This window comes from Heterodontus francisci, chromosome 11 (genome assembly GCF_036365525.1).
Source record: "Heterodontus francisci isolate sHetFra1 chromosome 11, sHetFra1.hap1, whole genome shotgun sequence".
Classification (NCBI taxonomy): Eukaryota; Metazoa; Chordata; class Chondrichthyes; order Heterodontiformes; family Heterodontidae; genus Heterodontus; species Heterodontus francisci.
Genome location: NC_090381.1, coordinates 76,441,794 through 76,464,401, shown reverse-complemented (window position 1 = coordinate 76,464,401; position 22,608 = coordinate 76,441,794). Strand labels below are relative to the sequence as shown.

Sequence of the window (22,608 nt, the reverse complement as noted above, 5' to 3'; positions counted from 1 at the left end):
GCAAAATTCCGGACAAATCGAATTAACTAATCACATTGAATTCATTGGATGGCAACCTTCATTGTAACCTTTACCCTCTTCCAGAGATACTGGTGCTTTTAAAACTTTACACAAAACAATTTGTCTTTTATTGCGATGACTGTTATTTTCACCGTTATTGGATACTGCGTCTTCTCCTGATTGAAAACACAGCGTACAATGTTCCAGAGCTGCTAGATTTACGATCAATAAGAAAGATCAATGTGTGAAGCTAAATGATTGATTCCGTTTACATCCATCTGACAGGAGAGGATCATGAGATCTACCCACAGATTTTCTCAACACTTGGGATGTTGTGAAATACCGCCACCTGTTGTAAACAACAGCACCATTCAATCCTTTATTTCTCACTTTATCGGCTCCAAAGCTTCATAACCTTCAAACAATGATTATCTTGCCTGTTTACTCAATGATGGCTGGTGCGACAGAGGTGTATGTCAAAGGCTGACGGGTTGAAATAATGTGCGATTTCTATTTAGAACATTTAGCTGAGTGAATTTAATGACAATTTGGTGCAGTTCGTCATTTTATGCTAACCTGATCATATTCGATTGTTTTAAAAAATCTAAACATACATAATGAGGACAACATTTTAATGGAATACAGGATCTGTTAATGGGCGTTATACTAGACAATGAGCTGCTAAAATCATTTCCACATATTTCAAATTCTATTTAAATCACATTGAATCTGAAGCAACCAGCTTTTAAGTTACAGAAGTGGAATTTCCAGCAGTGTGTTGCCCTTTTTCAGAAAATTCACTCTTACAATATCTCATTTTTATTGTCAAAATCTTACTAATTATGTGATTATCATTAGCTTCTAAAAAGAATAAATAATTTGCATTTATATCATGATCACAAAACATCCCAAAGTGCATAACAGCCAATTAAATATGTTTAAAGCGTAAATGTTGGGAATGGGGGTTCGAGTTAAATCCTATAAGCTGGAGGACTGTAGTTTATGTTTATTAAATCCTTTGCTTAGTTTTCTATTTCCTCATCCTGCTCAGGTAATGCTCTTTCGAGGCCTTTACTTGCAGTGCATTCAACTGCATGTTATGGGATTTGCAGGAATGCTATGTACTGCCTTAACCTTCAGCCTTTAAAAAGGATATGGTTTGGGTACAGTTGAAGTACATTTCCACGAGGGGGAAAGGTAGGGCAACCAAAACCAGAACTCCCTGGATGACAAGAGAAATAGAGAGTAAGATGAAGCCGAAAAAGGGTGCATATGACAGATCTCAGGCTGATAATACAAGTAAGAACCAGGCTGAATATAGAAAGTTCTGAGGGGAAGTGAAAAAGGAAATAAGAGAGACAAAGAGAAGGTATGAGAAAAGACTGGCAGCTAACATGAAAGGGAATCCAAAAGTCTCCTATAAGCATATAAATAGTTAAACAGGTAGTAAGAGGGGAGGTGGGGCTGATTAGGGACCAAAAGGTTGATCTACACATGGAGAGAGAGGGCACAGCTGAAGTATTAAATAAGTACTTTGTATCTGTCTTTACCAAGGAAGAAGGTGCTGCCAAAATCATAGTGAAAGAGGAGGTAATTGAGATACTGGGTGAGCTAATGATTGATAAAGAGATGATATTAGAAAGGCTGGCTGTACTTAAAGTTGATATGTCACCAGAAGCTGAAGGGATGCATCTGAGATAAAAACAAGAAATGCTGGAACCACTCAGCAGGTCTGGCAGCATCTGTGAAAAGAGAAGCAGAGTTAACGTTTCGGGTCAGTGACCCTTCTTCGGAACTGCATCTGAGGTTGCTGAGGGAAGTAAGGGTGGAAATTGTGGAGAAACTGGCCATAATCTTTAATTCCTCCCTAGATATGAGGGTGGTTCCAGAGGACTAGAGAATTGCAAATGTTACACCCTTGTTCAAAAAAGGGTGTAAGGATAAACCCAGCAACTACAGACAAGTCAGTTTAAACTTGGTGGTGAGAAAGCTTTTAGAAACAATAATTTGGGACAAAGTTAAGAACAAAGAACAAAGAAAATTACAGCACAGGAACAGGCCCTTCGGCCCTCCAAGCCTGCGCCGATCCAGATCCTCTATCTAAACATGACGCCTATTTTCTAAGGGTCTGTATCTCTTTACTTCCTGCCCATTCATGTATCTGTCTAGATACATCTTAAAAGACGCTATCGTGCCCACGTCTACCACCTCCGCTGGCAACGCGTTCCAGGCACCCACCACCCTCTGCGTAAAGAACTTTCCACGCATATCCCCCCTAAACTTTTCCCCTTTCACTTTGAACTCATGACCCCTAGTAATTGAATCCCCCACTTTGGGAAAAAGCTTCTTGCTATCCATCCTGTCTATACCTCTCATGATTTTGTACACCTCAATCAGGTCCCCCCTCAACCTCCGTCTTTCTAATTAAAATAATCCTAATCTACTCAACCTCTCTTCATAGCTAGCGCCCTCCATACCAGGCAACATCCTGGTGAACCTCCTCTGCACCCTCTCCAAAGCATCCACATCCTTTTGGTAATGTGGCGACCAGAACTGCACGCAGTATTCCAAATGTGGCCGAACCAAAGTCCTATACAACTGTAACATGACCTGCCAACTCTTGTACTCAATACCCCGTCTGATGAAGGAAAGCATGCCCTATGCCTTCTTGACCACTCTATTGACCTGCATTGCCACCTTCAGGGAACAATGGACCTGAACACCCAAATCTCTCTGTACATCAATTTTCCCCAGGACTTTTCCATTTACTGTATAGGTCACTCTTGAATTGGATCTTCCAAAATGCATCACCTCACATTTGCCCTGATTGAACTCCATCTGCCATTTCTCTGCCCAACTCTCCAGTCTATCTATATTCTGCTGTATTCTCTGACAGTCCCCTTCACTATCTGCTACTCCACCAATCTTAGTGTCGTCTGCAAACTTGCTAATCAGACCACCTATACTTTCCTCCAAATCATTTATGTATATCACAAACTGTCACTTGGACAAATGTCGATTAATTAAGGAAAGCCAGCACAGATTTGTTAAAGGACAAATCATGTTTAACTAGCCTGCTTGAGTTTTTTAATGAGGGTTGATTAGTGTAATGCAGTTGATGTGGTGTACATGGTGCCACATAATAGACTTTCCAGCAAAGTTGAAGCTTATGGAATGAAAGGGAAAGTGTAGGATGGATACGAAGTTGGCTGAGTGAGAGGAAACTGAGAGTTTTTTTTTGGATTGGACCAAGGTATGCAGTGGGGTTCCCCAGGTGTTGATACTAGGACCACTGCTTTTTTTGATATAAATAATCTAGATTTGGGTGTGCAGGGCACGATTTCAAAATTTGCAGATGACACTAAACTTGGAAATATTGTGAGCTGTGAGGAGGATAGTTAAAGACTTCAAGAGGCAGTGGAATGGATGGACATGTGGCAGATGAAATTTAATGCAGAGAAGTGTGAAGTGGTACATTTTGGTCGGAGGAATGAGGAAAGACAATATAAAACAAATGGCACAGTTCTGAAGGGGATGCAGGAAAGAGACCTTGGGTATATGTGCACAAATCATTGAAGGTGGCAGGGCAAGGCAGGCTGGAAAAATTATTAAAAAGGCATATAGGATCCTTATAAATAGAGGCATAGAGTACAAAAGCATGATGAACCTTTATAATACTCTGGTTCAGCCTCAACTGGAGTATTGTGTACAATTCTGGGCACCCCAATTTAAGAAGGATGTAAAGACTTTAGAGAAAGTACAGATAAGATTTGCGAGAATGTTTCCAGGGATGAAGGACTTCAGTTACATGGATAGATTGGAGAAGTTGGGACTGTTTTCCTTGGCGAAGAGAAGGTTGAGAGGAGATTTGATAGAAGTATTCAAAATCATAACGGGTCTAGACAGAGTAGTAAAGAGAAACTGTTGCCATTCGCAGAAGGATCCAGAGCCGGAGGACATCGGCAAAAGAACCAAAGGCAACATGAGGAATAACTTTTTTACACAGCAATTGGTTAGGATCTCAAACGCACTGCCTGAGAGTGTGGTAAAGGCAGACACAAGCAAGGTTTTCAAAAGGGATTTGGATAACCACCTGAAAAAAAACAATTGCAGGGCTATGGGGAAAGGAAGGAGTGGGACGAGCCGAGTTGCTCTTAGAGATGGCACAGACATGATGGGCTGAATGGCCTCCTTCTGTGCTGCAACCATTCTGTGATTCAATGAAATGCCTTGATCCACTCGCTGATTCGGATAGCCAGGTGAGGTTGTTTTGTATACTTAAGGCAATTGTCTGTTAAGAGAGTGCAGTTCATTAGTGACGCGTGTACCCAAAGAACACAAAGAATGAAATGCGAGTTCAGATTCTGTTTTCACTCCCTATCCACTGTTAGTTTGTGTTGTCAAAGACTGGCAAATGAAACTATTTTTACATATGCTACCATTTCTGACTATCAGCAAGAAGAATCAATAGAAATGAAATAATTATAGTTACAATCTCCATGGGCTGCATTTTATTCTGGCAATGGGGGTCCAGGCAGGAGACCCTGCCTCAGCCCTCCATCAGACTCCCAAAGCCATTTGATGACAGGCAGCCAATTAACTGCCCAGCGTCAGGGACATCATCCCTTTAAGGGATGAGCTCCCACCTCCAGAGCTGCCTGCCAATCAGAAGGCCAGCAGCTCTGCAGACCATCAGCACCACCGGAAACAGCGCCCCCTGCCATTTTTGCTCCCTCCACCTCCATGCCCACTTCCAAGGGCAGCACAAAATCCTGCCCTATGTCAGCTTTATTGTAAAGTGATACTGAGAGGCTATATTCTCTATATTCTCTGTTGTGGTCACAGCTACACAGATTATAAAGGATTATAAATCCTTATCCTATCAGTTCCATTTATAAATGGCTAAAGGGCTGGTGTGGGAAAGAGGGGTTCCTTTTCATAGGGCACTAGCACCAGTTCTGGGACAGGAAGGAGCTGTACCGATGGGCCAAGCTCTATCTGAACTGGGATGGGGCGTGCATCCTAGCAGAAAGGCTAAACAGGAAGGGGCAAAGGCTATAAACTAGTAAAATGGGGAGGGGGGGTCTACAAGAAATGTAAGCAGCCTACATGTAAACAAAAGAGGAAAGGAGAGCATAGGAAAGAATAAATTAAGGGAGGACATTAACGGCAAGGGAATAAATAAACAGTAATCTAAAAAGATGGTTAAACATTAAGTGAAGGGAAATCCTATTAAAATTAATTAAAATGTCTGTGTAGGAATGCACATAGTGACCATAATAAAACAGGGGAGCTGGAGGCAATCATGTGTTGGGAGGAACCAGACATAGTAGGGATTACTGAGACAAGGCTACAGAAAACTCAGGGTATTGTAATATAACTTGTCCCTTTGATGTGTGAACTAATTTAAGATTCACAGGACTGCAAGAAATATCCAAAGAAAATGTGTTTTTTTATTATAACCTAACTAGAACATATATACAAGCAGTTACTGCACGAGCCATATCTAAACACATCTTACCTTGTCCGGCTGTACCCACAGCTCCCTGGTCATGTGTGACACAACATCACTTCCTCCAGTGATCTTCACTTACAGCGTCTTAAGGCAGTTCACTGTTAAGATCATACCACATCTTTTGTCCAAAGATGTAAACATATGCACAATATACAATGATGTTGTGGGTCAGACTAACTATACATGATGCACAGAAATGTTATTTACAGGTAAGAAAATTTAACACTCTCTAAAACATAGAGGAGGTTTGCTTATTTGTCCCGATTTTGTTATTGTGAACCCCTTCCCAGAGTTGAGCTCGTCTTGTCGATTCCTCTAAAATCTGGTGACTCAGAACTCTGGTTAGCATGTTCTTCCTCTATGTTTGTAGCCTCTGTATGTTCATCTCCAGACTTTGTCTTTGAATGTGTCTGCAATGTCGCATGTTGTCACATGTAGTGTTGCTGTACAGCTCTCTGAGTTGATTTTGGTTCTGTCTGAGAATCGCATCATTGCGTGTCTTGACCTCATAGTGCCTTGCCCAATGTCTTCACATGTGACAAGCTTTGCACTGGTCCAGGTACACAAATTGGGTGAGTCAGGCCACATTTTCCACAAGGCTTAGTAGACTTCTGAGCCTTGGTAACCATACCAATCTGGGCTGATCACATATCCTAGTAACTCTAGAGGATGCATGCTTGAGGACTCTGACCTTCTGTCCTACTATTGAGCTAATTCTAGTCCTGCTTGCCTGTCGTACAATGCCTTCATCTTCCCTTGTTTAGAAAGCTTAGAAAGACTGGCAACATCACTAATCACCAGCAATCCCTTTTGCCTCTAGCCACTTGCTGCAATGAACTGAAGCCTAAAGAGAGACTCCCAGTCATATCACCTCTTCATGTCAAGACTCCCAGCCTTTGTGTCATCTTTTACATGGACTGACCAGAGACTTTTGATCTGGGTATTTTCTACCATCTTCGGTGTGTTACTGACTTCATGTATTGTGACATGAAGACCTCGCCATATTGTCCTGCGACAGCTGTTCCAGTTGTGTCTGCAGTATAAAACATTTGTGGTAGCCATTCGGAGCTCCCATAGCTGCACTGTAAGGTTATCATTCCAATGCACTTGATTGGAAAACCATTGTAGGCAGTCAGCCTAGCTGTGGTGGATTGCGCCATAGATTCCCATTTCTTTAAGTACATGTCCTTCAGTATACAGATTGGTAGAATGTCTGCACTTGCTCCAGTGTCGATTTTCACTCTGAGCTTATGCTTGCCACTCTGTGGCATATAATCCCGATCATGGCAAATGCCTCTGATACATAAAAGCATTGTCATGTTGATCCAGATTGACTATGTGAAATGCTTGCTCGCTGTTCGCACGAATGCACTCTTCATCCATGTCCTCCTGGCAATCTGTCTTTCTGCTGATCTGATGTACCTGCTTGGGCTTTTGTTGTGTGTTGGCATACCTTTTGTTGTGTTTCTCATCCTGTCTTGCAGATGTTCTCTCTGCATGTGATCTGCCACCATTCCTGTGTGCAGCATCTGAGCTCAGCCTCTTGCACTGCCTTGCCCAATGTCCTCGCATGCCACAAGCTTTGCACTGGCCCTGGTACACCGGACAACTGTGAATTGGGTGAGAAGGCCACAGTTGCCACAAGGCTTAGCAGTTTTCTAAGCCTTGGTTACCATACCAATTGTTCTAGCCACCCCCAACGCTTGTAAATACTGGCGTCCAGCCATGATGGCTTCAAATTTCCTTTGATCACTGAGTAGTGCAGCTATGGTGTGCCCTTTCTTCTTTTCTAGCTGGTCTTTTTGAAAGGCCTCTATTGATGTAGATGCGATTACTAGATCTATAACTAGTTCCGACAAAGTCGCATTCCTGAGCCTTGTCTCAGTAGCTTGTAACAAACTGGTCAATGGACTCATCTTGCCTTTGCCAGTAGGTCATAAGCTCAAACCTATGTACTCATAAATTTACCTTCACCTTGAGCTGCTGCTACAGGAATGTCCATAGCTTACTAGGGTGCTTCTGATCCTCAGTTGACAATCCTGATGTATCGATCCATTGTGGGCCCTTGCTGCCCAGTGTAATCTTAATCTTGATAGCTTGTTTCCCTGGTTTGCTCACTTCTTGATCCAGGAAACACAATTCCATTCATTATTGGAACAGTTTAAATTCAGACGCTATGTCTGACGCTTTCCAATCTATAATTGGATATCTGAAAGCCATTGTCTTAATGATCCTACATTTTTACAAATATAGGACTTTTTACAGGTTTTCTTTTTCAATGACACATTTCTTTTTTTTCTTATTTAGTTTAGTTTAGAGATACAGCACTGAAACAGGCCCTTCGGCCCACCGAGTCTGTGCCGACCATCAACCACCCATTTATACTAATCCTACACTAATCCCATATTCCTATCACATCCCCACCTGTCCCTATATATTTCCCTACCACCTACCTATACTAGGGGCAATTTATAATGGCCAATTAACCTATCAACCTGCAAGTCTTTGGCATGTGGGAGGAAACCGGAGCACCCGGAGGAAACCCACGCAGACACAGGGAGAACTTGCAAACTCCGCACAGGCAGTACCCAGAATCGAACCCGGGTCCCTGGAGCTGTGAGGCTGCGGTGCTAACCACTGCGCCACTGTGCCGCTTTGTTTAGCGAGAGCAGTTCTTCATTCACACAGGTGTGGGTGTTTTTTTAAACCGAGGGAACAGCTCTTTGTTTACACAGGCTGGTTCTTTTTTAAAAAACTCTGAGCTGTTTTTTCTTTAAGCTGAGAGAGAGTTGTTTTCCCTGTAGCCTGTTGCAGCTTGCAGTACCGGCAGCTGCCACAACCAGCTTTTCTCACTGTGCTGTGGACCTCTAGTGGTGCTGTTGAGTTCTTCCCTCTCTTTTCAGCTTAGGCCCTGCCAACAAAACAAAAAAAAGGAAAACTAAAACAGTAATGGCTTCAGCTACTGCATTTCAAATTTTTTGACCCACTGCCAGATTAGTTGAAAGCTTTGATCTCCCTGGCAAATTGCCTACACCTCCCAGAGTCCTGTCTGTGGTCCTGACTCACTGCAGTGTTGTGGGGTGTCCTGCTAACTGTTCTCCTGCTGGATATTCAGCCAGTCCAGGTAGGAAATCAGTTGTTCTTTGTTCTCTCTTAGTGTGTTCTTCAGAAAAAAAATCAAAGGTTGGCACAAGGTAATGTTTGGTGGTCTTCAGAAAAAATATGGAATAGATAGGTATTGATAGGCAAGTAATATCCAAAGAAAATGTGGGTTTTTATTATAACCTAACTAGAACATATGCAAGCATTTATTGCACGCGCCACATCTAAACATATTTTACTCTGTCCGGCTACATGCACAACTCCCTGGTCATGTGTGACAGGACATCATTTCCTCCAGTGACCTTCACTTACCGCTTCCTAAGGTGGTCTGCTGTTAAGGTTGCCCCACATCAGATATAACATATTTAGAAAAGATAGAGAGAGAAAAGAGGAGGTGGAGTAGCTGTACTTATGAGGAATAAACATAATGAGTGTAGAAAAAGGATGCAGCTATTAGCAAGACAAAAATAGAATCCATATGGATAGAGATAGAGGATAATAAAGGATCAATCACATTAATAGATGTAGTCTACAGGCCACCTAATAGTGGAAGGAAGGTGGAAGAAGAAATGTGCAGACAAATTTGTGAAATGAGTAAAAGTCATAGAATAATAATCTTTGGGGATTTCAACTACCCCAATATTAATTAAACAGAAGAGGTAGGTAAAGGGGATAAGGGAATGGAGTACCTACAATGTGTATAGGACTGCTTTCTAACCCAATATGTAAAATGCCCAACAAGGGAAGATTGACTATTGGATCTAGTAATGGGGAATGAGCCAGAGCAGATAAGAGAAATAAAAGTTGGTGAACATCTAACAATAGTGATCATAATATAATAAGTTTTAAGAAGATAATAGAGATGGATTTAAGTATGACAAAAAAACAGCTGAATAGATGATTTTGATGGGCTGAGAACAGAACGTGGGAAAATAATATAGGCAACAATATTGGCAAACAACGATGTAGAACAACAATGCGAAACATTTAAAACAGTGTTCAACAGAGTGCAAGAAAAATATATTCCAGTTAAAGAAAAGAACAAATTAAACACTGGTGTGACTCCATGGATGAATAAAGAAATAATGGAACAATTGAGGGTTAGGAAAGAGGCATACATTAAGTACATAGACAGCAGTGGAGTGCATGATAAGAGAGAATACAAAGAGATTAGGATAGAAGTCAAGAAAAAATTAGGAAGGCAAAGAGGAACTATGATGTCTGATATCTATTCCATGTGTCATGTCTGAAGAGAGAGACATTTATAAAAAACTAATAAAACTGAAGCATTTCTTTACAGCTAACGTTATATTCAGAACTCGATGGCTGTGAAGTACTTTTGACATCCTGAGGATGTGAAAGATACTGTACAAATGCAAGTTCCTGTTTGCATACTATCTTGGGCAGAGAGTGATGGGTGGTACAATGGGACCTGAAATGGACAACAATTCCACCCAATCAGTTAAACAAATTATGCTGTTTTGGGATCAGAATTCAATGTAAAAGTTGCTGAAGTAGTTGAAATTGCTTTTAACCCTATTACAAAGTATTTCGATGTTCACAGTTTCAGTTGATTAATTTCTTCCTATAATTCAAATTATTAACTTGATTTCTTTATGATTCAGTATAAAGTACTGTCATCTCAATTAGAAAGGACAGTTCATAAGATATTTTTACAAATAATTAACTATCCATCTTAAATCCAAAAAGAAATTACACAGGGGAAAAGGTTTTCTCTAGTGTTACTTGTAATGAAGTCATAAAATGATTTATAAACACTGGATTTATGACTTTGTAACACAATAGTGCAGAAAAATATTTCCCTAAGGTGGTGATCATAAAACTTGCAGCTAGTTGCCAGCTCTGATCTTTGCCAAGAAATGGCAAATCTTCCACATAATGTGCAGCATTTTTCAAATTTGGCACCATTACTGTTGTTTCCTATGGCAGCTGTCATGCAGGCCCCCACCTGCCAAGAATGAGGCACATTAATTTTGCCACATGGACATAAAATTTCAAATTGTTGCTGGGAAGAAGAGAATGCCTGTTACAAGGAATTGCCAGGCCCCTTGGCTGGAAATACATTTTTTCATATTAACAGACAGGCTTGCAGACAAAGGAGCCACTCCCTGCTCCAATTCATTCCACAAACAGACATAGTCAGACGAGTTAGTTACATGTCTAACTGGCTGTTGAACTGAGAGTTTTAATTGTACAGACAGTGTTTGAACTGAAAAGAAAGCAGAATGCTCCCAGACTGAAGAAGACCTCCTGTTTGCCTGTCTGCTCCCATCTCTTTCTCACGGAACTCCAAAACCCACTGAAGACCTTCATCGGACGGGGTATTGAGTACAAGAGTTGGCAGGTCATGTTACAGTTGTATAAGACTTTGGTGCGGCCACATTTGGAATACTGCGTGCAGTTCTGGTCGCCACATTACCAAAAGGATGTGGATGCTTTGGAGAGGGTGCAGAGGAGGTTCACCAGGATGTTGCCTGGTATGGAGGGCGCTAGCTATGAAGAGAGTTTGAGTAGATTAGGATTATTTTCATTTGAAAGACGGAGGTTGAGGGGGGACCTGATTGAGGTGTACAAAATCATGAGAGGTATAGACAGGGTGGATAGCAAGAAGCTTTTTCCCAGAGTGGGGGATTCAATTACTAGGGGTCACGAGTTCAAAGTGAGAGGGGAAAAGTTTAGGGGGGATATGCGTGGAAAGTTCTTTACGCAGAGGGTGGTGGGTGCCTGGAACGCGTTGCCAGCGGAGGTGGTAGACGCGGGCACGATAGCGTCTTTTAAGATGTATCTAGACAGATACATGAATGGGCAGGAAGCAAAGAGATACAGACCCTTAGAAAATAGGCGACATGTTTAGATAGAGGATCTGGATCGGCGCAGGCTTGGAGGGCCGACGGGCCTGTTCCTGTGCTGTAATTTTCTTTGCTCTTTGCTCAAGACAGTTGAACCCCATGAGAGAAAAGTCTCCTAAAGTGAAAAAAGTTTACGAAGAATACTGGGCCCCAACGAAAAGCAAGATCAACCTACAAAAGGACTCTACAATGAGCTCCAAGAACCATAACAAACTCTTTAGATATTGCCTCAAACCTTTCTATTTTATCTTTCTTCTGCTCTTTTCTGTCTCTATTTGCATGTGTGTATCGCATATGCATGCTAGCGTGGGCATGTCATGTATCCGTAGGCGTCAACCAAATTAGATTTTAAGTTTAATAAAATTTCACCTTTCTTCTTCAAACCTAAGAAAGCCTGTCTGTACTAATTTCTTTGCCCTATAATTGAAAAGCGGTGAACAAGGATTCACCAAACGGGAGCTAAACACAGCGTGTTTAAAAATAAAACCCCTAGATCTCTTTCTCACCTGGTTATAACAGAAATTTGGGTGCTCGCGTCCGGAATTGACCCACAGACAAACGAGAGAAATTGGAAATGGGAAGCCAAATTGTCCCCAAAAAAAGAGCAAGTTTTCAGTACAAGTTTTCTTGTGATTGTATGTGATTGGATACTAACATATCTGCAATTGAAGCTAGTAGCTCTCCAAGCCAGGGTGAAGTAACTTGGGATTAGTTAAAAGTACTGTCAATGGAGGAGTTGAGGAAAATAGCTGAGCAGTGTGGGATCACTGTACGTGGCAGGGCTAGGAAGTCTGAACTCCTAAGGCTAGTGGCCAACCATTTTTCCCTTGAATCTGAAGAAGCAGAAACAGGATTAGAAGTGGAATCCAACAGGGTATTGTTAGCAAAGATACAATTGGAACAGAGGAAACTTGATTTTGAGGAGAGAGAGAGGGAGAAAGAGAGAGCTTTCCAGAAAGAACATGAAGAAAAAGAAAGAAAGGAGAAAGTAAGAGAGAGGCGGGAGAGAGAGGGGGAGAGAGAAAGAAGCTTCCAGAAAGAATGTGAAGAAAGAGAGTCATTGCAGCTTGAATTAACTAGGGGTCGACAGAGTAACCCCAGGCATGGCCAATATGGAGGAGCATAATTCAGGGCTGGGTACAAAATTACTAAAACTCGCTCAACTAATTCCAAAATTCAATGAGGAAGGTGTGGAGGCATTTTTGTGTCTTTGGAGAAACTGGCAAGTTAAAATGGCCAGCTGAGACCTGGCCTCTTTTACTGCAATGCATGCTAACTGGAAAAGCCCATGAGGTTTATTCACTGTTGCCAGATGAGACTTCGTCAAATTATGAACTTACCAAAAATGCTATCCTCGGGGCATATGAATTAGTACCCGAAGCCTAGCGCCAAAAGTTTAGAACCCTCAAGAAGCAAGCTAAACAAACTTATCTGGAGTTTGAAAGAAATAAGCAGCTGGCTTTCGACTAGTGGCTGAGGGCTCTTAAAGTACAGCTCAGCTATGAGAATCTCAGGGAAGTAATTCTGTTAGAGGAATTTAAAAACTCTCTTCCACTCTCCATAAACACCCATGTAGAGGAGCAGCGGATTCAGAGAGCCCAGCATCAGCTGTTCTGGCCGATGAGTTTGCTTTAATTTATAAGTTGGTTTCTCACAGGAGAACCTTTCCTAGTCACCCCCACAAATCTGAAAAGGACAAAGGGTGGGAAGGTGATATCAGCGCAGGCAGTCCTGGGAGAGAAAGGAAAGCGGGAGACACAGGAGGCCCCCCTCCAGCCAAAACGGAAGGTGCTGTGAGCAAGAGTGAGACCCAGATACCTGTGTGCTTCCATTGTAATAAATTGGGGCATTTAAAAACTGACTGCTGGAAACTAAAGGGAAAACGGGTAGGATTAATCAGGGCACACCCGCTCAGTGAAGACAGTAACCTGATGGAAAGCACAGCAGAGCAAGCTGTGGCTTTAACCCCAGTAACAGTGAGACCCAGGAAGCTTACGGTGGCAAGTGCAGGAAAATTTAATAGGATTCCTGAGGGTTATCAAACTTTTGTATCTGAAGGGAAAGTAACCCCATATCCCTCGAGTGGGGCAAGCGAACCCATAGTAATTCTCAGGGACACAGGGGCCACTAGATCCCTTTTACTGGGAAAAGACCTGACCTTTCCCCCAGGGAGTGCAGTGAACACCAGAATGGTGGTGAATGGTATTGGAGGGCAGTGTATGCCTGTACCTGTACACCAGATGCACCTGGAGTGTGACCTTGTTTCGGGACCAGTGACCATAGGGACTGTCCCCAGTTTGCCTGTGGACGGGGTTGACCTGCTCCTAGGTAATGATCTGGCGGGGGTGAAGATGGTAGCCCCCTCAGTAATGAAAGAAAGACCGCAGGAGATCAGAGAGACAGGGCAGTGGCAGGAGATGGTCCCCTGCAGCTTCCCTGAATGTGTAGCGGATCAGGCCATGATCAAACCAGCTCCCCCAGGGGACACTGCATGGGCACTGCAGACAGATGACCAGGTCTGTCTGTCCGAGACTTTCTTTGCAAAGTTAGGAGACCCAGGGAATGAATTAAATGGATTTTCCCTAGCTGAGGCTCAGCGAGCCAACCAGTATTGTGAGAGTTAGCACAGGCTGCCCAATCTGAAAGTGAAGCAGAGGGAGTCCCTGACTGCTACTTTTTAAAGAATGAGGTACTGATGAGGAAATGGAGTTCTCCTCACAGACCTAAGAGCAAGGAGTGGACAGTAGTTCACCAGTTAGTGGTGCCACAGATGTACTGGAGAGAAATATTAAGAACGGCCCTCGAGACTACAGTGGCTGTACATGCCGGTATACGAAAGACCAAAGCTTGTATAAGACAGCAGTTTGACTGGCCAAAACTCCACAAAGTTTAGAGATACAGCACTGAAACAGGCCCTTCGGCCCACCGAGTCTGTGCCGACCATTAACCACCCATTTTATATTAATCCTACACTAATCCCATATTCCTACCACATCCCCACCTGTCCCTATATTTCCCTACCATCTACCTATACTAGGGGCAATTGCTAATGGCCAATTTACCTATCAACCTGCGAGTCTTTAGCATGTGGGAGGAAACCGGAGCACCCGGAGGAAACCCACGCAGACACAGGGAGAACTTGCAAACTCCACACAGGCAGTACCCAGAATTGAACCCGGGTCACTGGAGCTGTGAGGCTGCAATGCTAACCACTGCGCCAGGTTGTGGAGTACTGCAGGAGTTGCCACATGTGCCAGGTTGAGGGGAAATCCCAACCTGCAGTAAAACCTGCACCCTTAAGTCCTGTACCAGTGTTAGGAGTACCCTCAGCAGAGGGCTGGTGAACTGTAAGGGACCTCCGCCGTGAACAAAAGGGGACAAGCAGGCACACGGCTGGCAAAAGGTTAGACAGGGAAGAGGAAAAAGTGACCAAGACGGCAGGTTAAAGGACGTCAGGGAGGAATCCCGGATGAAACACCTACTGTCTGGTCAGCCAACCCCGAAAAATGTGAAAAGTTAGACCCCACATCCTCCTACCTAAATGCAGACTCTAGAAGCACCCCACCAGAGTTGCTAACAGCATGTAAAGGAACCTGCAGGGACAAATAAAGACCTCTAGGGGCAGAGAAACCATGAGGGTGATGCCTCATCAAGTCGAACTGTCACAGGGGAGTGCAGCAGAGTCTGCACAAATACCTGCAGGTAGGAGTGTCCCAGAGAACAAAGGCGAGATTAACAAAGAATCCTTCCCCACAGTCAGAGAAAAAGGGAACCACCCATCCTCTGAAGTCAAAAGTCTTTGCATGACTCATAAAATCTGTTACAGTAAGACCCGGTGAAGGCTGAAAGGAACTCCTAGACCTCTTTCTCACCTGGTCGTAACAGTCCATATTGATAATACTTTGGTTTTGCTTAATAACATTCAGAGTTGTCAAATAAGAATAAATACAATTGAGTCTTAAGTAATCAGAAGATAATGATTTTCACAGATTTCAACAAGTCAATTTGCATATCTTTGAATAAAAGAAGGCCTTTAGTTAAAGCCAGATGTTGCTTAAACCATGGATACAGAAGCAAAAAGCAAACTAATATAACTGGAGTGGCTCCTTTTTAACACGAGTTAAGTCGGCACAGTGGCGCAGTGGTTAGCACCGCAGCCTCACAGCTCCAGGGACCCGGGTTCGATTCCGGGTACTGCCTGTGCGGAGTTTGCAAGTTCTCCCTGTGTCTGCGTGGGTTTCCTCCGGGTGCTCCGGTTTCCTCCCACATGCCAAAGACTTGCAGGTTGATAGGTTAATTGGCCATTATAAATATCCCCTGGTATAGGTAGGTGGTTGGGAAATATCGGGACAGGTGGGGATGTGGTAGGAATATGGGATTAGTGTAGGATTAGTATAAATGGGTGGTTGATGGTCGGCACAGACTCGGTGGGCCGAAGGGCCTGTTTCAGTGCTGTATCTCTAAAACTAAAACTAAAAACTAAGTGCAGAAAAGCAATGTTAGTGGGAGATTTGATAAGAAGTGTACACTGCTTCTGTATCTGTAAATGTGTGTCCTGAATATTGTGTTTCTTTCACACCAGAAACAGAACAGGTGCAGAAGCTTGTGGAAAGGAGTCAGCTGGAGCTTGTGGTTTTTGTGGAAACAAATTACTTGAGGCAGAATAGGATTTAGGTCCTGCAAAGAAAGCTCCAGAAGGTATATTAAGAAGCAGAACCGACCAAAATATTAGGGATGTAAATCTTTGGCTAGAAGTGTGATGTAGTGAGGAAGTGTTCATATTCATCAGGCATTAGTACCAGTTCTAGAGCAGGAGTGTGCTGTACTGGTAGATTGCTCTAGACTGAGTAGGGATGATTATCCTCATGGAGAGGTTAACTAGAGCTGTGGAGCTGGGTTTAAACTAATATGGCAGTAGGAGGGGAGAAAAAAAAAAGAGAAAAATAGGCTTCTTGGAAGGCAAGGTAAACTTTTGGTATATTAGTGATAAGATGGAAAGATGGCCGGTTAAAAAAGAAATGAGGACGTTAGGCAAAAAATGAAACATTTCCAAACCATGGGAACTAAACTGCATGTATATTAATGCTGAGAGTATAAAAACAGAGAAACTAGAGTCATCAATCATGTAGAAAATAGTGATATAATAGGCTGATTTCCTGAAATAACTTATTTCTTCCTATCTTGACTTTATCTTTTCTCTGCTGGTCCAGTCTCTTCCCACCTACATCCGTGACTCTTCTGACGCCCTATGTCATTTTGACAATTTCCAGTTTCCTGGTCCCAACCGCCTTCTCTTCACTATGGACGTCCAATCGCTCTACAACTCCATCCCCCACCAGGATGGTTTAAGGGCTCTCCGCTTCTTCCTTGAACAGAGGCCCAGCCAGTCCCCATCCACCACCACCCTCCTCCGCCTGGCTGAACTTGTTCTCACATTGAACAACTTCTCCTTCAACTCCGCTCACTTCCTTCAAGTAAAAGGTGTTGCTATGGGTACCTGCATGGGTCCTAGTTATGCCTGTCTTTTTGTGGGATATGTCGAGCATTCTTTGTTCCAGTCCTACTCAGGCCCCCTCTCCCAACTCTTTTTCCGGTACATTGATGACTGTATCGGTGCCGTTTCATGCTCAACTTTGCCTCCAATTTCCGCCCTTCTCTCACCTTTACATGGTCCATCTCTGACACTTCCCTTCCCTTCCTCGACTTCTCTGTCTCCATCATTAGTTGTCTACTAATATCCATTATAAGCCCACCGACTCCCACAGCTACTTGGACTTCACTTCTTCATACCCTACCTCCTGTAAGCACTCCATTCCATTCTCCCAGTTTCCCTGTCTCCGACGCATCTGCTCTGATGATGCCACCTTCCATGACGGTGCTTCTGATATGACCTCCTTTTTCCTCAACCGAGGATTCCCCCCCACTGTTGAAGACAGGGCACTCAACCGTATCCGGCCCATTTCCTGCACCTCTACCCTCACCCCTTCCCCTCCCTCCCAGAACCGTGACAGGGTTCCCCTTGTCCTCACTTTCCATCCCATCAGTCTCCATATCAAAAGGATCATCCTCCGCCATTTCCGCCACCTCCAGCGTGATGCCACTACCAAACGCATCTTCCCCTCCCTTCCCCTGTCAGCATTCCGAAGAGATCGTTCCCTCCGCGACACCCTGGTCCACTCCTCCATTACCCCCACCACCTCGTCCCTGTCCCATGGCACCTTCCCCTGCAATCGCAGGAGGTGTAATACCTGCCCATTTACCTCCTCTCTCCTCACTATCCCAGGCCCCAAACACTCCTTTCAGGTGAAGCAGCGATTTACTTGCACTTCTTTCAATGTAGTATACTGTATTCGCTGCTCACAATGTGGTCTCCTCTACATTGGGGAGACCAAGTGCAGACTGGGTGACCGCTTTGCGGAACACCTCCGCTCAGTCCGCAAGCAGGACCCTGAGCTTCCGGTTGCTTGCCATTTCAACACTCCCCCCTGCTCTCATGCTCACATCTCTACCCTGGGCTTGCTGCAGTGTTCCAGTGAACATCAACGCAAGCTCGAGGAACAGCATCTCATTTTCCGATTAGGCACACTACAGCCTGCCGGACTGAACATTGAGTTCAATAATTTCAGAGCATGATGGGCCCCCCAGTTTACTTTTATTTTTAGTTATTTTTTCTTTTTTTACATTTTTTACAATTTTTTTCCTTTTATTTCATTTCATTGTAGTTTGTTCAGTTTGCTTACCCACTGTTTTTTTTCATGTTTGTACTTGCTGCTGCTCAATCTTCAGTTCGTTAACACCCTATCTGTACTAATGCTTTGTCTTTCAACACACCATTAACATATTGCTTGCCTTGGCTCCATGACCTCTTGGTCAGCGATGTGGCCTTGTCCAATCTACACCTTCTCCTTTGTTATCTCTTGCCCCACCCCCAGCTCACTTGCTGAGAACCTTTGACATTTCTAATATTTGCTAGTTCCGAAGAAGGGTCACTGACCCGAAACGTTAACTCTGCTTCTCTTTCCACAGATGCTGCCAGACCTGCTGAGTGGTTCCAGCATTTCTTGTTTTTATTTCTGGCAAGACTCTGTTGGGAGCACTTTTGTCTCTGAATCAGAAAGCGTGGGTTCAAGTCGGTATTTTTATTTTGGGGTCACTAATAATGTAAACGGCTGCTGCCTTGAGCAGGATCGTCCCTTTGCAAGACATGTAAATGGAGTTGCGATACTGAACAACCATTGTCTGTTAAGTGGATTAGTCTCGAGGGGTTGAATGGCCTACTCCGGTTCCCCAGCCTCCACCTGCTCTAGAAATCCTATGGCTCTATAAATGTATTGCAAATTCGTGCGGTTTTTTTTTTGTTTAATGGATTACCTATATTTTACAGTACATGAAGTGCGCAACCCAACCCCTGCAACAAAAATATCCCTGCAGAATTTAGTGAACGAGAACAAGGTTCTAAATATTTAACATTTTCTAGAGTAGTACTGATTACTTTCTTGTCTTTCTTTAATAAATGTTATTTAAAACATCAAAAATGAATGCAGTTTTAATAAAAGAGCACTTTGATAATCATTCCTCTAAACCAATAGTCGGTTCTCTCAACTATTGAACATAGACCGGAACCCCCAGTCACATCTGCTGGATCCGGCGGAAGGATTGTGACACACAGTCTGTCCTTGCTGGTGACGGTTGGTGAGATCACGTGTTGGAATCATCGCGAGCCGGTGCGCCTGTGCGAGAGAGCCGGGGCCATGGGGAAGAAGAAGGGTAACGAGGGCGCGAACCTGGGCCGAGCCATCATCAAAGACAAGAATCAGGCCGGCAGGAGACAGCGGAAAACTGATTGTTGGGTGAGTGGCGAACTTTATATTGTAGGAGGAAACCGACTCCATCTCCACCTCCCCCACGGCCACAAACTGAGACCACCGACACCCCCCCCCAACACTGACACCCCCTCCCTCTCAGTGACCCCCCCCTCTCCCCCTCAGTGACACCCCCCCCTCTCCCCCTCAGTGACACCCCCCCCCTCTCCCCCTCAGTGACCCCCCCTCTCCCCCTCAGTGACACCCCCAACTCTCCCCCTCAGTGACACCCCCAACTCTCCCCCTCAGTGACACCCCCAACTCTCCCCCTCAGTGACACCCCCAACTCTCCCCCTCAGTGACACCCCCAACTCTCCCCCTCAGTGACACCCCCAACTCTCCCCCTCAGTGACACCCCCAACTCTCCCCCTCAGTGACACCCCCAACTCTCCCCCTCAGTGACACCCCCAACTCTCCCCCTCAGTGACACCCCCAACTCTCCCCCTCAGTGACACCCCCAACTCTCCCCCTCAGTGACACCCCCAACTCTCCCCCTCAGTGACACCCCCAACTCTCCCCCTCAGTGACACCCCCAACTCTCCCCCTCAGTGACACCCCCAACTCTCCCCCTCAGTGACACCCCCAACTCTCCCCCTCAGTGACACCCCCAACTCTCCCCCTCAGTGACACCCCCAACTCTCCCCCTCAGTGACACCCCCAACTCTCCCCCTCAGTGACACCCCCCCCTCCCCCTCAGTGACACCCCCAACTCTCCCCCTCAGTGACACCCCCAACTCTCCCCCTCAGTGACACCCCCAACTCTCCCCCTCAGTGACACCCCCAACTCTCCCCCTCAGTGACACCCCCAACTCTCCCCCTCAGTGACACCCCCAACTCTCCCCCTCAGTGACACCCCCAACTCTCCCCCTCAGTGACACCCCCAACTCTCCCCCTCAGTGACACCCCCAACTCTCCCCCTCAGTGACACCCCCAACTCTCCCCCTCAGTGACACCCCCAACTCTCCCCCTCAGTGACACCCCCAACTCTCCCCCTCAGTGACACCCCCAACTCTCCCCCTCAGTGACACCCCCAACTCTCCCCCTCAGTGACACCCCCCCCTCAGTGACATCTCCCCCTCAGTGACATCTCCCCCTCAGTGACATCTCCCCCTCAGTGACACCCCCCCCTCTCCCCCTCAGTGACATCTCCCCCTCAGTGACACCCCCCCCTCTCCCCCTCAGTGACATCTCCCCCTCAGTGACACCCCCAACTCTCCCCCTCAGTGACACCCCCAACTCTCCCCCTCAGTGACACCCCCAACTCTCCCCCTCAGTGACACCCCCAACTCTCCCCCTCAGTGACACCCCCAACTCTCCCCCTCAGTGACACCCCCAACTCTCCCCCTCAGTGACACCCCCAACTCTCCCCCTCAGTGACCGGTCCCCCCTCTCCCCCCTCACTGACCTGTCCCCCCTCTCCCCCACACTCAGTTTTGCTTCAGATATCCGTGTACACTGTGTAACGACAATGATTTGTTGTAACAGTCCTTTTTTATTTCATCCAGTGCAGGATCTCCAATTTCTTTCTTTGATTGCAATTGAAGGTTACATTGCAGCATGTTAGAAGTGCTTGTGTGTTGCCCCTCTCCATCCTCGCAGCATTAAAGGAAATATGCAGATGTTTAATAGCTGTTACAGTCAGCAAGTGTCTGCCTCGCTGGTGCTGTGTAAAAATTGGAATGAAAGTCCTTGGGAGTACATATTGAGTCTCAAAAACCAGTGGTTACTGTAATGGCTAATCATGCAAGTTGTAACTGGTGGACAGGAGCGGAGACTCAGCACTTTCAGTTACACTTTTGACAGAGAAATGAATAGACTGGCCTGGTACAAAAATTATTTCCTGCAGGTGCCCAGTGTTTTGTCACAATTTATTATGTCATATCACTTGTCCTACCCCTTGGTCACAGTCAAAAAAATCCTCTGTGATCGTGACCATGGCGCATTTTATCTCTGTGTCCTCTGTAGCCTTTGATGCAGTCCATCTCCAATGCTTCTGTGTTGTCTTGCTCAGTGGAACTGCCATTATTTGGTTCAACTCACCTAACCAGTCATAGCCAGAGCGTTTCCAATAAAGGCTTCTCATTTCAGCTCTGCACTGTTGCCTCTGGAGTCCTTCGAGGGTTTATCAGCAGGACCCTGCTCTTCCTGATTGACATGCGCCCCCTTGGTGACATCATCCAAAGATGAGGAGTCAACTTCCACATGTATGCTGACAATACACAGCTCTATACCCAGCCACTCCTCTCAACCCCCTGTACTGCTGTCAGACTGCTTGGAGAAGCTGAATTTTACATCTTTGGCCTCCACCACTAGCTCCATCTCACCAATTCCATCCCCTGCACAGCCATTGTCTTAGATTGGACTAGACTGTTCACATTCTTAGCATCATATTCAATGCCGAGCTTACCACTTCATGTGTTCTATTAGTAAAAAAAATGTGCTAGGGAAATTACTGGGGTTAAAGGCTGACAAATTTAAGGCCTGCTTAGGTCGGGAAAAAGAATTCGAGCCAAACTCAACCGATCCACAGCAGTCCCTCCAATTTCGCCCTGAGCCTGACCCCACTCGAACCGACCTGACCATCCTTTTACTTATCTTCCGACTAGGAAGCTCCCCGAAGCTGCAGTGCATGCGTGATGATGTCATACTGACATTACTTGCTCACTGCGCAGACTCCGTTTCGTCCCGGACTCCCAACTCAGCTAAGTTTTTATTTTATTTTTAATACTTACTGGCAAAACACTTACCGTGTGTGTCCTGTCCTGTCCGGCCCGGCCCGAACCGAAAGCTGGGCCCGGAAGCGGGACCTGACCCGACACGTCGTCGGGTCCCATTGGGTTCAGGTCAGGTAGCAGGCCTTTCTGACAAATCCTCAGGGCCTGATAATCTACATCCCAGAGTACTAAAGGAAGTGGCCCTGGAAATAGTGGATGTGTTGGTGGTCATCTTCCAAAATTCTATAGACTCTGGAGCAGTTCCTACAGATCGGAGGGTGGCAAATATAACCCCACTATTTAAAAAAGGAGGGAGAGAAAAAACAGGGAATTACAGACCAGTTAGCCTTACATCAGTAGTGGGGAAAATGCTGGAGTCTATGATAAAAGATGTGATAGCAGAACACAAGGAAAGCATAAACAGGTTTGGACAAAGTCAGCATGAGTTTATGAAAGGGAAATCCATGCTTAACAAATCTACTGGAGATTTTGGAGGATTTAACTAGTAGAATAGATGAGGGAGAACCAGTGGATCTGGTATATTT

General features: G+C 45.0%; 1 protein-coding gene across 1 annotated transcript in view; it reads left to right on the top strand.

Annotated features, from left to right (window-relative positions):
* Positions 1–19,167: 19,167 nt before the first annotated feature.
* The window catches only part of lsg1 (large 60S subunit nuclear export GTPase 1), a 28,443-nt gene continuing 25,002 nt past the window's right edge, over positions 19,168–22,608 (top strand). The window contains exon 1 of the mRNA XM_068042283.1: positions 19,168–19,337. Coding sequence (XP_067898384.1) covers positions 19,239–19,337 — 99 coding nt within the window. The 5' untranslated portion in view covers positions 19,168–19,238. The remainder of the gene's footprint in view (positions 19,338–22,608) is intronic.